Genomic DNA, 18979 nt, shown 5'->3' with positions numbered 1-18979 from the left:
GGCGGCTAGGATCTGGAACTCACTTCCAAGAGAAGTGGTGCTGGCTCCTACCCTGAGGGTCTTTAAGAGGAGGCTAGATGAACACCTTACTGGGGTCATTTGACCCCAGTACTCTTTCCTGCCATGGCAGGGGGTCGGGCTTGATGATGTGCTCAGGTCCCTTCCGATCCTACGGGAAGCAGAGAAATACTGTACGTGAAGACTTCTGGTAAGTCAGGACAACTCTGTAAAATACTGTTATTGCTGTCAAAGGATCTTCAGCCAAATGTGGTCCTGTTCATTATCAGTATGACCATCCCTTTTGATCCGTCAAATTTGGTGGCCAGGTTCTGTTCACAGATAACAGAAATGTCCATGGTTTTACCTTTTTCCAACAAGGAATGAATATTCTTTCTGTAACTGCTGATTCTATTTTCTTGCTGACTTCATTACTCCTGCAGGTACTGAAACCTCATCTGTTTTCTGTTGTCTTAGAATAAACTATTTTTGTCATGCAGTAGAATGTTTATCATATGTGGTTACTCAAAGCACTTGAAGATTTTTTAGCTTGCCTTACTTCTGCATGAAGTTCCATTCATAAGTCTGAGTTCATTCTTCAAATATCTAAATTTCATTCATAAATTAATGTGGACTCTTAGTTTTCTACTAAAATTAGACACTGCTTTCCATATGAGTCCAGATAGGATATTCTTATCTTCTTGTCCAAGTCCACAAAACTGACAAGATTAATCTGGCACACCTGAGGGGTGTCTACGTGCTTAAAAATGCATTTAAATTGAACCAAGCAAAAAAGTAAGCCTGCAGTATTGTTGGTTCCTTTTTCCCCCTGTAGTCACTACTAGGAGTGACTAGGAATAACGGTCACAAGCTGGCAGAGGGTAGATTCAGGCTAGATATCAGGAGGCACTACTTCATGATCAGGGCGGCTAGGATCTGGAACCAACTTCCAAGAGAAGTGGTGCTGGCCCCTACCCTGGGGGTCTTTAGGAGGAGGCTAGATGCACACCTTGCTGGGATCATTTGACCCCAGTATTCTTTTCTGCCATGGCAGGGGGTCGGACTCGATGATCTGCTCAGGTCCCTTCCGACCCTACCAACTATGAAACTATGAATTTGAGGAGATACTAAAAACGTAAAAGGTAACAATTAAAATTTCTTTAAGTATGTTAGAAGCCAAAGACCTGCCAGGTCATTTGGACCTTTGGATTATCAGGGTGTAAAAGGATGACAGGGCTATTGCTGAGACACTAATGTGTTTTTTACATCTGTTTTCAGTGTAGAAGATGTTAGGGAGATTCCCTCCCCGGATCCACTTCTCCCTAGGGACAAGTCTGGAGCTGACCCAAACTGAGGTTTCAATAGATGAGGTCATAGAGCAACTGATAAACTAAACAGTAGCAAATCATCAGCACCTGATGGCATTCACCCTAGAGTCCTGAAGCTCAGACTGGAAACTGTAGAACTCCTAACTGTGGTATGCAACATAGCACTGAAAAGAACCTCAGTACCAAAGGGGTGGAAAGCTGGCAGTCAGACTCCAAGGGCACCTATACATGCGATGGACCTTTGCTCTGATGTGTGCTAATTGATTCTGAAACGTGCTAATTAGTGTGTTCCAGCAGCCTCTGCGTCGCATGTTTTCAGTATCCCCACATTTCAAAATGGCGCCAGGGGCACTTTAACTAAAGCTCCTTGAACAAGCTTTAATTAAAGCGCCTCCACTGCCATTTTGAAGTGCAGGGACACTGAATACATGCGACTCTGCAGCCGCTTTAATTAGAGTGGCTTAAACACCTCCCCACTCCCACCCTGGATTGTGTGTATAGATGCCCCAAGATTTTAAAAGTGGCTCTAGAGGGGATCCAGGGAGCTACAGGCCAGTGAGTCTAACTCCGGATTCCTGGAAGATTGGTAGAAACAATAATAATGATGATAAAAAAGATAGAAAAGGCACAGAAGAGGGCAATAAGGATGATTAGTGGTATGGAGGAATTGCCATATGAGGAGACACTAAAGAGACTAAGCCTATTCAGTTTAGAAAACAAATGCTTGAGGGCATAAGGGTTTACAAAATACTAGGTGGTGAAGAAACAGTAAATAAGAACTTACTATTTGCTCTCTCTCACAGTACAAGAACTAGGGGCTGTAAAATGGAACTAGTAGGCAGCAAGTTAAAAAATATCAAAAGAAAGTTCTTTTTCACATGATATGTAGGGTGGAACTCATTGTCACAAGATGTTGTGGAAGCTGGCAATGTAGCCAGATTCAGAAAAGGAGGAAAAGTGCATCAGTAGCTATTGAGCATGGGAGTTATGGGCCCCAGGCCATGAAATGCTGCAGCCTGCAAGTGGGAGAGGAATGAGGGATAAATGCAGGTCATATCCTGTTCACTCTCCCTTTCAGCATCCACTCTGCCACTGCAGGACACAGGATATTGGGCAAGATGGACCTGTGTCTACCTCAGTGAATGGCAGTGCTTATGATCTATTTCAGTTTCCACAGTTAAACTGTAGGTGGAGATCTGAATACCTCCATCTGTCTTTGTTTAACGGTACAACTCACCTGAGTAATTATATTGACTAACTTTGTAAACAAACATGCAACAGCATAAATTACTGCTATTTCTCAGACATTTCTTTTTAAAGAAGGCTTTGGTAAATAAAATGTCAAATTCTCTTATTTCTTCTGCGTTTATCAAACATGTATTTCGTATTTTAAAAACCATTAATTAACTCTTCCTAATACTGTACAAGGTTTTATTTTGGTTTTTTTAAGACAGCACTCACCTTCACAACTTTGTGCAAGATTATGACGTACAATATTCATAGGTTGATCAGGAAGATGTTTAGATGGTGACTGGCTGGCAGGTACTAAAGAGTTGGTGTAATGCCACTGGCACTCTCCACTTGACTGCAATGTACTCAAGAAAAAACGAGCTACTTCACAAGGTGATCCTTGAGACTGCCCAAATTTAGATGGCAGCATTTGCTTTTTGCTACTGAAGACATGAGAATCTACAGGAAAGTGTCCATAATGGTAAGAGAAAGGCAAACCATAAGAAGGGGTATATAAAAGTTCACTGTTTTCTGAATGGATATTTTGTTCTTGAATCGTGGTAGCATTTGCTGTGGGGCTGGATCTCCAGCTTCCAGCCTGGCCACATTCCAGTTTCTCAGTTTGGAATGAGCTGTATGACTGAAAAATAAAAATAAGAAAAGGCTTTAATGACTAACCTTGAAATGTATCAGCACAGCAGACAGATGCAGGAGTCTGTGACTTCATTAATAATAAAGTGATGGCATTGGGCTTACATTAGCACGTTTATTTCACAGTAAAAGTAAAGTACCATGTCTTCACTGTTTTACTGGGGTTTAAATCATGCTTTAATTATAAATAAGTCAGAAATGTAGCTTTGTTCTTTGTGAAGACAAGCCTAAGTGCACAGTAAGAAATTTAATTTGGATAACTGCATTGTGCCTATCTGAAGTTCTTCCCTCTGTTTTTAATTAGAAGCAATTTGGGAAGAGAGGCAAAGAATGCTACGCACTGGGTGTATCTACATGTGCGATTTATTCTGGAGTTGACTAATTGGCTCCACAATAAAGTGTCACCATCTACACGTGCACAAATTAGGGCACAGTAAATTAATTAACTCCGCCATAGGATAGTAGTGTCTGGGACAAGTGCTGTCCTATGGCAAAGTAATTTATGCCACTGGAATGCACGTGTAGACAGTGACTGCCTGCTAGCTAGCCCCACATTGTAGGGCCCTCATGCCCAGCCAGCCCCTCCACTGCCTAACCACCACCTGGAACCTGGGGCTGAACCCCCCAGGCTCTCTGCCAGCCTGGGGGTGCTCCTAGCTCAAATTGCTGCGATCCCAGGCGCACATGTAAACGTAGTGCCCAGCAGCAGCTGACTCCAGCGTGAATTGCACCAGAATTTATTATGCTGGGGTAATTGTACATGTAGATGTACCCACTAGTAACTGTTGCTGCACTTTGTACAATGATTTATGTACTACACATAAGAGATGGCTGCATTTCAGAAGTAGATCTATGTTCTTTTAGCACCTACAGAATATGGTGTGTAAATATAATACAATATCATTATGTTACTGAATAAAAGGTTGTAAAAAACAGTTTTGATGTAATCAAAAAATAATAGAGCACATCCTACTATAAGAAGGTAACAAATAAGTTTGCATAGTCAACATTCAGATAGTCCATAACTCTCTGAATGTAGTTGGCATCACACGATATAAGCCTGAATTGAAGAACAGGAATCCTTGGGTAAGTGAAGCTTCAGAGTATTATTGATTTGCTTTATTTAAAAGAGTGTTTGTTAACATGGGAAGCTTTGGAATGACAAGTCTAGATCTATTCTCTGTCAGCTGTATACCATAATATGTTTTTTTCTTTAAGTCCAAGTGTCTGATTAGCACTCACTGTAAGAAATGAAATGCATGTGCTAGATCTAATTGTTAGTGTATAAGGAAAACACCTAGTTCACGGGTGGGCAATTATTTCAGCTATCATTTAATGAGTTTTGGTGAGCTGTTAAGGGCCACACATACAAAATCTTTCAGAAGATATTATTTTAATAAATTATAGATAAAAAAAAACAAATCATATACAAAAAATCAAGCCTCTACTATAACATTTTAATTTTATTTAAAAAAATATTTTTGTCTTGATTAATGTTTTTTGAGTAGTGTATATAGATGAGATTGCATAATAGCTCAAAATAAAGTCTTAAGCTTGTATATTGTGTGTGGGTGTATGTGGGGGGCTACCCACACACCAGGTCCCAGGAGCTGGCTGGAGGTGCAGGTGCAGGGGAGTGTGTGCAGCAGAGCTCACCTGGGCTGTGCAAATGCAGGTGCAGGTGCAGTCTGCCCCCCAACTCTGACCCATGTCTGCCCCTGCAGCACTCTGCATGGGGCTGAGCCCCACCCTCTCCCACCTGTGCCATGGTCCTCCATGCCCCAGCCCCAGCCAGCATGTACAGCTTTCCAGCGGAGTTTCTGGTGCAGCTGTAGCTGCCCAGGTATTGTTTGGCTTCTACCACCTCCAGCAGCTCCTCCTCCTCTTGCCCCTGCTGCACCATTCCAGACAGCAGGCAGTGCAGGGAAGTGATGGGGACACATGCTGGGCAGCAGACGTGGAGCCAGGCAGGGGGCGGAAACTGTAGCTGTCAGGCTTCTGCCCCAGTGTGTGGGGCTTCCACTTCAGGCCATTTTCCACCTACGCTGCCTGCTCAGTGCAATGAGCAGCCACCTGTGGGTGGCCAAGTGGGTGGAGGGTAGCTAGAGCTGGGCATCTGCTGCCTGGCATTTGTCCCCGTTGCTTCCCCACACTACCTGCCGCCTGGAGAAGCATAGCAAGTGTAGGAGGAGGTGCTGCTTGAGGCAGAAGGAGCCAAGCAGTACCTGGTCTGCTGAGTTGCACTGAGAGCAGTCCCACCAGGAAGCTGTGTCTTGGCCAGTACCAGGGCAGGTAGGGGTGTGGCACAGACTGCCTTAGGCCCCATGCAGAGTGCCACAAACTGGATCCAATCGCAGGTCAGATCCAGCCCACAGACCCTATTTTGCCCAGCCTGACCTAGTTCTTAGTAGATTCATCTACAGATCCTGAAGTGACTTATGAAGGAAGTGCATCATTTTTCCCAAAGTGAGAAAAAGAGGCATGGAGAGATTAAGTGTTTGGCCCAAGATCACCCCACAAGCTAGTGGCAGAATGAAGGCACTGAACTTTGGTCTCCTACATCCCCTTCCCCTCTCCCCTCAAGCTTTCTGCTATGTAAAGGAATTGCCAACATTTGTTTGGTATTCTTTGTAAACAAAAATGAGTGTCTGATGTATGAAACACCAGCTCAGTTTACCACATAGCATCTTTCCTGTTATATGGTTCTCATTTTTTTACTAAGATTAAGTTTAATCTTTCAAGTAAATTGAGACCCCAAATTCTCAAGCTTTTCAATGCTAGTAAATAACCTCATTATCATTAAATGTTTCTCTTTCTGTTGCAATATTTGTCCAATGATACCTCCCAAGAAAGGACAAGCCCCATGTTAACTCTGAGTATCTAGGAAATTCTTTACAGAAGAGCATATTATATTCAATCTAATAGCAAGTATATCTCAAGTTATTACCATAAACACACTGTTGTCACTTTATTTGGCAGTTAAATGTTTCTGAAAGGGTTACCTGTTGTGGATAAGGAGTTGTTCTGAGTTTTGCCTTCATCTTGTTACTCTTGGGTTTTACTATTTTCCTTGTTTCTTGTGAGGTAGACATTGAGTTTCTGCATGAAAACTGTGACTTAGAAATGGTAACCTGGTCCAGTGATAACTGAAGCTCCTTGTACTCGATATCTCTGCAAAAGAATCATTGTGATGAATTAAGTATATTAAGGTATTCCACAAATTAAAAATAGCTTAATTTGACAATTTCTGTTTGCTTCACAATGTTTTCATTTCTAACTATTCCAGTTTTTCATTTAAACTTCAGTGGTAGGCAGGCAAGTTGAGAGGAGTAGATGGAACACTGGGCATGACCTGAATGAAGTGGACTGTGAAACAGACCCACATCTATTCTACTTGGTGAAGAATAACTGTGCACAATACTAATGGACAATATGTCACTTTCATAGGGAACAGGATTTGGACTTTCATAATAGATAAGTGGGTGTGTCTACACATGCTTTTACACGTGCCTAAACTTAATGCACATTAGCTAAATGCACATTAAGGTGATTTAGGTGTATGTCTAAGGTGATTTAGGCATGCACTAAGGAGCATTAATGTGGGTGTGCAGACTGACTTGGGACTCAAGTTAGTCCCAAGTCAGTGGACACACACTAAGTTAATACACATTAGCGCGTCTACATGTTCACTAATGCAATTTAGTTATTCACACACAAACTTGATACCTGCTTTATGCAGATATCAGATTTAGGCTCAAAGGGCATTTTTACACACGTAAATGCTGCAGCGCCAGGCACTTTGAAAAGTGCCTGGTGCTGCAACGCTTACAGTTGTGTAAGCAATGAGATGCGTGTCAGCACTGAGAAAATGGTGGCAGTGCACTTTTGAATGAAAACACATTGGAGGTGTGTTAGTTCAAAAGTGCAGTGCCACCATTTTCTGCACACTGACATGCATTTTGCTGCTTACATAACTGCACATGGCGCAGCACAGTTTGCCTCATCTTGCATGTGGAGCAGACTTGAGTCTGCCCTGAAGCAGCGGATCTCCGGTGCATCACGGGACAGAAAAGTATGTGTTTATATGCCAAAATAACCTAAAATTGCCATTTTTAAGATGCATTAAGGGTACGCACATGTAGACACATGACTTTAATGCACCTTAAATTGGGCTAAGATGCATTAAATGCACACGTGTAGACATCAGTGTCAGAACCTAGGTTATGCTGATGCTTCTTTTCCTTTTTTTTTTTTTTTAAAGCCATCCTTGTACTGCTTGCCTTTGGGGACTACAGGAGATGATCAAGCAGGAGGGCACAGATTAGTTCAATGCTCCTCCTGAGCCAGATGATGACCTCTTTGATGCATTTAAGCATGGGCAGTGAGGAAAAGGAATCATTCTCCTTTTCAGCATTATCTGCTGCAACTCAGCCACAGAGTCAACCTGCAAAGTTAATTCCATAGACAGGTCTCTGTTTTCTGGGCTCTGCCTATTCAATAGAAGATTTTTGGTTTTTTAAAGCAAAAGAGACAGAAAATAAGAATAATTAAAACTAAACTGCATGAGCTGTGGGAGCTTATTTTGCATTTACTGATGCTGCTCTGATTTTAAAAATCATTTTGGTTTTAACAGAAATTACATGGAAGGGCATGAGGAAATATAAGTTGAAAATCTACAACATAAATATAATCAGCACAAAGCCTGAATTTTGCAGATGAGTGGCATTTGCAGTATGAATTTTACAGCACTCAGTTAAAAGAATAACTAGGAAAATGTATTCTCTCTTATCCCATAGCTGGAAGCCATTTCTGTCAGTTACGTAGAACCAAATCCTGCCCACAAACATACTGTTTTAACCCTGGTAGTGCTCCTTCTAGCAGCTGGTCACTTGGCAGGCTGCTCTGTTCAGTCCCACTATGTCCCAGGGGCTTTTAAGCCCCCTTTGGTCTAAGCTGGCTGTAGCTCTTTCCCTTTGTCCTCTCCAGCACACTTCTAGGATGCTGGTCCCCAAAAGGAAATGAGAGCTTTCAGCCTAACTGCCCTCAGCTCTTACAAGCACTGTTGACCCTCCTAGACTCCCAGGAGCTTAGGCACATGCTTTCCTACAATTCCACCCCAGTGGGCACTCTTTTTTAACTCTTCATGTCTACAGGATGGATGCAGCACATAAAATACAGGAGCTCACACATGTGTAGAGGTTTACATAGGATACTAAAACAATGTACTCTCTTTTTTTTAATGATTTGAGAAATATGCAGATCTACACAAAAATAGTAAACCCTGGATGTTGTTCCCTGCTTCACTTTTCTCATCACTCTAGGCAATTCTTTAGTGTCTCAGGTCAAGGCTTTCTGGAAGCAACCAGCATTCAGTGAAGCCTGCCCTCCGAATCATAGAGCCTTAATTTTCTGCTCCAAATTGACCAGAGTTAAATAGGACTCCCCCTTGCTACAGAGGCTTGCTTCTCTTCTTGCCTCCTGTCCCAACATCTCTTTAAGACACCTACTGTTTAGTTAGTGCACAGTGGTTAAGAACAACTACTCTACATTGTCCCTAGTCTGGAAGAGATATGCTAGAGCCCCTGTCAGCCTATGGTAGGCTCCATGTCTAAAGTTGAGAATACAGCAGTGTCATGACAACTTTTAACTTCACCTAGAATTTGTAAACTGTGCTTAGATCAATCCATCACATATGTGCCAATTTAATGAGTTACTACCTAGACCAGGGGTGGGCAATTATTTGGGCCCATGAGCCACATAGGGAATTTTCCAAAATTCCCTGTTGGATGAGCCACAATATGCTCCCTGCACATCCCTGCCTGCAGAATGAGGGCTCTGCCCTGGCCCCAGCCTTGCACTGTTGCTATCCCGCAATCCTGGGGTCTCCATGAAGGCTGGCCAGGAGCCATGCAGGCAGGTTGCTTGGCTGGCCAGGCTGGTGGGGAGCTACATCTGAGGTTGAGGCCAGGCTGGGGCTGGGATCTTGGAGCAGTGACAGCACAGCGCTGTGGCCAGGGCAGAGCCACGATCCACTCCCTGCATGACCGTGCCAAAAGAACCTGTGCCTGTCACAGGGGCATGAAGGCAGGAGATCATGGTTCTGCCCTGGCTCTGGGCTGTTACTGCCCCAAGGTTCTGGGGTATTCCCAGCCCCAGATGCCCATCTCACTCCCAGATGCTGCTCCCCACCTGCCTATGGCCCCATCCCAGCTGCCTGGCCAAGCACATCACTGGGACGTGAAGTGGGGTGTAAGGTGGGCAGGCTGAAGTGCCCATACTGTGGGGTGGGATCCAGCAGCCACAGCTGGAAGGAGCTGGGGCTCCCAGGAAATAGAGTCTGGCCATCATACCACCTCAGCCTCGCTGCATGCCTGCAGGACTGGTCACATGCTCCGTGGCCTGGGCTGCCTCTCATGCTTGGGTCGGGTAGGACCAAGGGACCCGCTGCTGGACAAAATCCCTCAGTGGGCTGTGTTTTGCCCACCCCTGACCTAGACATTTGGCTCTACTTAGGTGTGCAACTTTAAGTAAGTGAAGTGGGCCTGCCTTTCTCCCACCGTTTGTCTGATTGATTTAAACTGCAAACTCTTCAGGACAGTGGCTGTTTTTCACTATTTCTTTGTGCAGCACCATGCACAAATGGGGCCCAGGTCTCAAATGCAGCCTCCAGGCTTAGGTGATTACCAGTAAGCTGACCCATTTCATCACAAAATCTCTGGAATCCTCCATGATGCAAGGTAATAGTATGTAAATGTAATCATAAGGTGCACAAACTAATCTGGTCTAATGTTCTATTTACAGGTACTGTAAGCAAAAGGAGAAGCAGAAAAATGGATATCTCTCTCTCTCTCTCTCTCTCTCTCTCTATATATATATATATATATGGGGATACTAGAAGAAATTCCTACAAAAAATTTTAATACAGGTTTTAATCCATAATAATTTAAATACCAATAACATGTAAGGGTACAAAATATTTTGACTTACGTAAGGACATAATTGACACTCACTATGCAGTGAGGCCGTGATGAACGGCTGTTATGTACAATGGTGGCATAGCTCTGTACCCAAACCCAGCCTCCATGCTTAGACAGCAGTCGATAGTACTTGGTTGTGACTTGGCCTTTCACCAACACTGTGAACATAATGCAAAAAGTATTTCACGTTGACTGATCTACGACCACAGCTCGCAGTGATTTTTTTGTAAACAGGAAGATTTCCCCTTGTAACACTGAACTTCAGGGGACTTCTCTGCAAAGATGTGTACCCCCGTCCTTCACATAGTTTCTCTGTTTTTACTTTTTAAAAATACTTTATTACGTACCATTTTTACCCTCTCCATCTCCACCTTACCCTGCACTTGTACACTAGCAACTCTACAAATCACTCTTTTAGAACAAACCTTCTAATCTTTAGGGTGCTCTTAAAAAATATATATTGATAAGTAGCAGGTTCCAAGACTATTTAGAAATGGATACAACTGTTTTTATTTTAAACTTTTACGAAGGCTTTTAGGAACAGCTGAAATCAATTGAAAGATTATTGGGCATTCCCAGTACATTTTGAGTTGGTTCTTTTTCCTGTCTATAACGTCAGCTTTCTGGTTTGCTTTATTTAAAACATGGAACAAGTTTATTTTTAACATGGAAAAATTAAAGCAAAATTTCTTTGCTCTTTTAACTATGTTGAAGAACAACAAGGTAGACAGAGTTATTGGAGAGATCCTACTGCAAGTGTAAATCCTCTAAACCCCTGGCTTAGGTTCTCTGTGAACAGGGATGTTTTTGGCATTGGGCTCAGCTATAATAGGAGATGAGTAGAATTTCCAAATATTTAATCTGGCTTTTTTCTCCACAAATCTCTCTGGTTCAGTGCCAGGCATTTATGTACTGATTCGTAAGAGAATAACTCCTGCTGTTGAATATTCCCTTCTCTTGCCTCACCCTAAAGCACACAATGAGAAGCTTCATATGAATCCTTTTCTGAACAAATCATTATCTACTTTAAATTATGGAAGGAAAAAGCAGTGCTTTATGTTCAAACCAACCCAAGAGAAAGTGTAATCAGTGGCAGCATCTCCCTGTAGCCTTGTGTGGGAAGAATGATGAAGTACTAGGGATGGCTTCTTCCTAACGCAAGATCTGACCTGTACATCACTGTGCTGAATAGCAAAGCTTACAATGAGGTGATTTCCATTTTACTCAGCTGGTGAAGGCTCAGGCCCATAAGAGGCTAGGATGAATGATGAAGATTACTGCATGCCAATGGTAGAGGAGAAAATGACCACACAAAATAAAAGTTTATGGTCTCATATAATGCCCTCTATTTTTAGAGGGTCTTTTTGGTAGGGGAGACATTCAATACAGGGATGTATAGCATAGCACAGGATCCTTTTTTTACTTTTCTGTTGCTAGTTAATTACATGGTTGTCACTCTCGAGACTAATTGCATGATTTTGTAATGTGGATAATATTCAGATGCTGCAGTGACATTCACAGTGTCAATAACCAGTTGGAGAGATTGGCAAGACCTATTATACGTGAGTTAGAACTTTTCTCCTTTGTACTGCCAAAGTTATGCTTGTGGTGTGTCATCTCACATTAAAGACTCCTCTTGCATTCATCTACACAGGTAGCAATTAATTATACTTCTCTTCAAATTAAGGCAGTCTTGCTTCGCTTCAGAGAATCCCCTGAAGCATGACTTTAGGAAGGACTTTTTGTCTATGGAATCAGTTCTTCTTGTACTAAACTAATAAGTCCACAAGATAACTAGTAACATCCTCTGATAGGACAACCAAAAATTTATCATGAAAGATGCCAAGTTAACCACTATGCTTACTTCAAAATCTTTTAGATCTTGTTTGCATTTTGATCTTGTGTTTTGTTTTTTGACCTACCTTGATTTTGTGGTTCTCTGAAAAGAGTGGGAGTCAACCTTTTTGCCACAGGTTTGTCCCCTGACTTAAAACACAGATTAATCTTAAATGAATATACTACCCTTAATTCAAAGGTCAGTGTCTTCAGTTTCAGTTTCAGACTGGGTTACAATCTTCATTTTACTGGCTTTAACATTTGATGTTACAACTACAATTTAATACTAACCTGTATTATGGTACAAAGCAGGATTTACAGCCAAATCTAAATCTCCATGCACCATAGTTACTTGTACCCCAAACAAAGCCTCACAGATGACAATTCCCTTTTGGGTTCAATCTTCTAACAAGCATTTTTTAAAGAGCTCTGAGTTTTTCCAATGCTAAATTCCTGTGCCTTAGTCTCTTTAATGCTCAGATTTGTTTTATGCTGAATTCAAATTGTTCAGCCATGTATTCTTCCAAAATGTAAGTTAGTTGGGCACCTCCTGCCTTATTTATCCATCACAGAGCATTTCCGTGTATGTCAGGAATTGTTTTGTGGTTCACTCTAGTTTTCCATGTGTCCCTTCTGTTGCTTTAGGTCTTTTGTTAAGATAGCGTTTTAAAAGAGTTGAATAAATTGAGGACTGAATCCTCCATTTTCACTTCCTGATTATACATGAGCAGCATTTCTCTAGAGCTCTTTCATTGTGTCCCTAGACTTTTGACAGTCTCTGAGGAAAATATGACCTTGGACAAAGGATAGGAGCTGTGTTTTAAATTAGTTTGCTTTTGACCCTGCATTAAGGTACCTGGTTAACTGCTGATTGAGAAACTTTTTTTCTGGGAGTAAGATGTATCTTTATCAAGGCTCTTCTGTGCAAGCCCCGACTCCTTGATGGCCTTTGTTACAACCAGTAGGTTAGGATTCAGCAGCCTTTACTCCTCACTGTTCTGCCATTTGTGAATGACTGTTTCTCTGTGGTGCTTCCTTGACTAGTTTTTCCCATCTCATCTGTGTGATTTCAGAGGGCTCGGTATATCCCATTGGACTGCAGCAGTTGTCAGTCTATACTTAAGGCCACAGTTACAGAGAAATTGGCTTTTTAATCCTGTACTTGCAGTAACTGTTTTAGCTTCTCTGTATCTCATATCTTGCCAATTAGCTAGATCCAGGCACTAAGCTCGATGGTTAGTGAATGATACCCTATAAGAACAGGAACCCTATGATGTTTTTGAGCCATCTCAAAAACCAGTAGTGTTGGAAGCCTTCATTACTACAGCAGCAAAATGAGACTCAAAGCTGTGTGTAGAGTTTAACCTACTGTGCTACTGGGTATTGTGTGTATGTGGGCTGAATTCCAGGGAAATAGCCAAGTGGTGAAGGTATGTCAGCAGCTTGGGCTGGTACATCTACACAAGATAACTGCACAGTAGCCTAATTCTACTGCGCAGTAATGTGCAGGGCAAAAATTGTGCTAATACTCTGCTCTGTAGTAGTATTGGGCTACTGTACAGTTAGTGTAACTAAAAAGCCATGCAATAGTGCCAGTTACTGCACATTGATTTAGTACTGGGTTATACAAGTACTAAACTTAGTGCGCAGTAATTACACAGCACATTAATGACCGCGTAGATGTGCCCAGTCTGTCCTGACCAAGAAATCCTTGCTGTAAAGCAAGCATTATGTATGTACACTTGTGTTAGTGAAATTCATGCAACATTCTAAAACTTCTAGACCTTTTTCTAAAAAGCTTTAGCAAGCCACTCAGTGTTTAAAACAAAACTTTTTTTGACAGTGCATACTTCACAAGTATTCACATCTATTATTTTTACTGCAGCTTGCTATTCTTGTTGCACACTTTTTACCTTGTTTCTCTTTTTTGTTTTCTTTATTGCTCTCTCTCATGCTTGATGCAAAGTTCAACTACTTTAGTTTTTTATTTTTCTTTGGAAGAGCAATTGATTATCTTAGTGCATGGTTTTCTTTTTTTAATTCCCTTATTAGGTGTAAGATATTTCTTTCCAGATTTCACCATCAGGTGACACTTAATCATCGGACTGTTTTGTAGAATGCTACGTTGTGCAAATTCAGACCTTGCCAACCTTTTACTGTTCGTACTCATCAGACATCTGCTGGTAGATGATGGGGGAGTTGTAACAGTGCTCTCCAGAGGCACAGAAGTTTGTACATTTTACATCTGTTTTAATAATTCTTACAACTTGCTCTTCTGATTATGCTTTTACACTGTTCCTGTTGTTGTTGAAGCATTAACTATTACTTTTTCTTCTTAGCTTTTGGGTACTTTAATTCTTCCAAGCCCTTTCACATATCTGTCTCTCAGATTGATCCTTCAGTTTCTAAACTTTGTAACAGCTTATTTATATAATTGGTTATAGCATCCAAACCAATGTTTTTAATTAAATAGCCATGCTTTGTCTCTGCATTTAAAGGTCCAATTGTATATCAGTCAAATCCTATTTACAAAAGTTGGCTCTAAGTATCAACCTATTGTGTTCCAATGCCAGCATATTGCTAGCAGTTGTAAGATCTGTGACTGTGTTTTTAAAATTAGTTGGATTTTTTTTTCAAAAGATGATCATAGTTTCAACAGAATTCTTTATATTCTAAGTGATGTAGGTCTTTTAAATAATATCACTGATAACAGTGAGTAGTCAAATATAGAAAAGCACAAAATATACATACAGGATTTGGTCTTATTCGTAAAAGAGGAAACTGAAAATAAGAGTTATTAGGAAATAGTGTGATTTAACAGGTCTGAGCTTCTACCAATGCTTTATTAAATTATATCATTTAGGGTCAGTTTTCCTTTTTTCCCCATACATAAATCCAATTGGACTCAGTAGAACATGGTGTTTAGCCATTCAGCATTGACATTTTCCAAGTACAATAAGTTTATTTTCTGATAGTCTTTTTTAATTCCAGACCTTCTTCATTAACATTACATAGTAAGGTAAGGCATAGACTCCCTTCTTCAGAGAAGGTCACGGTTATTTTAACTCTAAGGCAGCAATCTGGAACATAATTCACTAACAATAATTTCTAGATTTCCTTTCAGCATTTGTTTGTTTGTTTTAGTACAGCACAGACTGTAGAGGACTGAGCCAAACCCAGAGAATTTTTCTATTCCCCTGGTTTGCTTCTCAAATGAATGTGCTACTGACTAAACTACTTCCCAAATCCAGATGTTTAAAGATGTGATTACTTTCTCTGTTGGCAAATGTGGAATTACTAAATGTATCTCTTCTTCCTGAGAAAAAAGCTCTGAAAACCTCACCCACATGCTATTCATAAACACAGATCTAAGGCTTTTTCTATTTTACTTTTGTCACTTCAAATCTAGGCTGTTTATTAGAAACAAGTTCTCAGGGTATCAGTGACTGTCATATACCTCTTCCTTTTTTAAAAAAACAGCAGAGATCAGTAAGAAACAGCTTTTTCCAAGAGTTCAGTGCTCAGAATCAGGTCCAGATTTTCAAAAGGGCTCAGCTCCAGTTCAGCTAGCAAAATAAAGCAGCCACACATATTAGCCAAAGAAAAAGCAGGGTGAGTGCCAAGTCCATTTGCAAATCTGACCATTCAATTATATGCCTAAACAGGAGCAGAGTGCTTTTGAAAATCTAGTCCCAATCAGAGGGGATGGGCACTTGAAAATACGGCCCTTTCAACTTTGTTTTGCTTGCCTTGAAGTGCATGTTGCTTCCTCACTCTACCTGGTAAGCTGAAAGCTTGAGTCAATCATTTATTTTACTTACAGAGGTGGTGAGCATATCGTAAATGGAACACATCACAGCCATGGACATGGTGGTAGAGAGTTTTCTCTATCAGGTCTTGGGGCTCATATCCAGTTAATTCAGTCACCCTAGAAAAGGAAGACTGACTAATAAGCTGCATCTCTAGAGATATTCAGTTTCATTAAACTAATATTGATTTTGCCAGCTAATCAAGTGCTAAAAGGCTGCAGGACAAAATGTTGGTTTTGGAAACTGAGAACCATAATCTTTACAAGAAATTAAAACTTTTGAACTCCAGCCAAAGCCAGTGAGCACTGCTGTACACACTAGACTGACTCAGAGACAGGCAGGAGAAAGAGTCCATTAACTTATTTCAGCTCTAGGCTTTTGCTAAATTTATTTTATCAGCATCATCCTTGGAGCTACTAACATGAGTGATTCTCTGCACAAAGATCCAGTTGATGAGCTGTTCATAATACAGTAAAGTGACTTTTTTGTACTGCTGACAAATTTTCATTTGCCTTTGCAGGTGTATGAGCATAGTAGAAATGATCAGTCTATGGGGACTATGATTACAGTCTATAAATAAATTCAAGCTAATGTCTAAAGGAAGGCAGGGGATTATTCCAGCTTGGAAGAGGGAAGGACAAGGCACAATGGCCAGAAGCAAAGGAAGGAAAATGTTTAAGACAGACATTACACAAGTTTCTTACCACTGAGCCACACAACAGGGGAAACCAAGTGGATTCAGTGGCCAGTATCCTCTGTGTCAGGGGAAGGCTCAAAAAGCTCAGTAATGAGCAGTTCTAGGACTAGTCATGCAAAATGCAAAGTAAAAGCAAACTCTGTGACCTATATACTCTTGCCTGACCCTGCTGCCTTATGGCAAAATATGCTCTGAAGTACTCCCCATGGCTTATCCACAGTCAGATTTATGTCAAATATTGGTGGGGTTTGCTTTATAGCAGCCCATTTCCCTCACTAAGGACAGAATGGAGGCACTGCATTCAGTTTCAAAGCCTAGCAGAGGAATCCTGTTGAATACATGGGGTCTTTTACAGTGTGCATTATCAGGTTTTACTGATCTCTACTTTGTTACCATTGTATCTTTTTGTTTTCTTTCCCCTTAGTGCTAAATATGCATTGCCTGCCCCTGAAATGAAGCAGGATTTTTCATTTACTTCTTTTCTGACGCAGGAAAAAGACACGGTATACCTTTTATGCATTTAGACTCTATAAAGGGAGTTGTAAAGAAACAGGAGGTTTTCCAGAGTCTTATCATCCACATGTGCACTAATTACTCCACAAAGACCCCCCCACTCCCACATATGTGATCTTTCTGTTTGAGAAGGACTTGGGTATTTTTTCCTTAAGAATTATCAGTGCTGCTCTGTAATGACATAAGATGCAATTCTCTCTTTCTTTGAGGGGTAGAGTGTGTGTGTCACATCCACAGCACTCTATTATCTCACAAAACTTAGGACCCAAATTCTCATTTCTGCATGTTGGCCCATGGTTTTTCAGCCACTTCAGGAATACGATCTGTTCACATATCATTTTCACCATACTTTGGATTTCAGTGTGCTTAAAATGAAGAGCCATTTCATGTGGTTTCTTTGCTTGAATGATGACTTACAGGTGGGCTCGAACCCAAATTCTGGATCTGAACAACTCCTTCCTTTGTGTCTACATCCTAGCCTTACAGATGTCCCTACCATAGGCTGAACAAAAGCCCTGGATATGAGCACACCCAGAGTTTTGAAAAGTTTGAATTTATCTCTTAACTTCTGCAGCATGAACAAATTAATTGAAAATAGTTCTTGTTGGTATCTTGAGATGTAACAATTGCTCTGCGCATGTGAAAAGAGAAACCAGAAAGAGGAATAGAGCTGGCTCAAATGATCAATCCAGGACTCCTTAAAGTCCTGGCAATAATGGATGCATCCATTGAAGCAGTCCCAGAACACTTCTAAAGGAAAGAACTGCTATCTCTCTATTCTGACTACCTCAGTTACATGAAATCCTGAACAAGACCTTTTGTCCAGAAGAATGAAGCATCTATGACATTTGTTTCTGGTGCATGTGTCTGTCTACTTCTACTGTTACAACTGAAGGTTTGTTTATAGCTTTCTCTGTGTCGACATACCAATGGTGGGATGTGCCAGGAACACCATCCAGTCTAAAGTATGTTCAAATGCATGCTGGAAGCAATCATAATTCAGATAGCCAGGCTGCAGTGCACTGCTACTGATAGTTAATATTTCAGAATGTCATATCTGTGGGACAGAGACAGGACCCCATGCCTCTTCATGGGAGCAGTGCTAGGCTGTGCCTTTCTATAGGGTGTAACAGCACCTTTTGTTAACTCTGTCCCTTCCAGCACCTCTGGACATACTACCTCTTCTGACAACGTTTATATCTTCAGGTAACTCCACATGGACACAGCTCTTCCTTTTCTTCCTCTACGTTAACCTTGCTGTGCAAGGGCATGCTGCAGAGTCTTTTATGCTGAATCATAACTGTGGTGTGGTTTAAAACAAGTCCCCACAAAAAAGATTCTGAAAAAACTCATGTACTTCAGCAGTCGACCCTTAGGCCTCAATCTCCTAGTTGGGAGAAAGCATGCTTTTGTATTGCCCCACAACACTTCCAAATGTCATGGAAACTAACCTATTTTCACCATTAAGCAGAAATGTTGTCTTTGCTCCTTGCCACTCCAGCACTCCAGTGGTGAAGAGATGAAACAATTATACTGCTTAAAAGGTGGAAAGATAGGAGTCACCACTTGCAAGTGCACATCAGCTCATCCACTGTAACTGTTTTATCTGTCTGTTCCTATCCCACAGTACGTAAAACTAAACAGCAATAATAAACCCTGATGGATGGCAAATTATTGCAACATATCTTTTATGTATTATAGCACAGAGTGGACTGACAACATAGTTACCATGGTAGAGCTGAATTTGTGGTAAGTTTCCCCCACTCAAAGCAGTTAAACTGTTTTGGGTGCCCACAACCCTTGGGAAGTGATACAGTATGTCAAGTCTTGTTCTATACTCTTGGAACAACTTTTGAAGAACCACGTCTCTGTCAACAGGCAAACCTATCAGACAGTCTATGAATTTGATTGAATGAATGAAGGCTCTTCCCTTGGGCTATG

General features: G+C 41.2%; 1 protein-coding gene across 1 annotated transcript in view; it reads right to left on the bottom strand.

The window, feature by feature from the left end:
• Window positions 1–18979, bottom strand: part of SIM2 (single-minded family bHLH transcription factor 2) — a 65108-nt gene that overhangs the window by 14969 nt on the left and 31160 nt on the right. Inside the window, exons 7-10 of the mRNA XM_019557108.1 lie at window positions 15841–15947; window positions 10194–10341; window positions 6209–6377; window positions 2787–3195 (exon numbers count right to left, since the gene is read on the bottom strand). Of these exons, the coding sequence (XP_019412653.1) occupies window positions 2787–3195; window positions 6209–6377; window positions 10194–10341; window positions 15841–15947 (833 nt within the window). The remainder of the gene's footprint in view (window positions 1–2786; window positions 3196–6208; window positions 6378–10193; window positions 10342–15840; window positions 15948–18979) is intronic.

Source organism: Crocodylus porosus, unplaced genomic scaffold (genome assembly GCF_001723895.1).
Source record: "Crocodylus porosus isolate Cpor-Errol unplaced genomic scaffold, CroPor_comp1, whole genome shotgun sequence".
NCBI lineage: Eukaryota > Metazoa > Chordata > Crocodylia > Crocodylidae > Crocodylus > Crocodylus porosus.
Note: the sequence above shows the minus strand (reverse complement) of the source record. Positions and strands in the feature narration are given on the sequence as shown.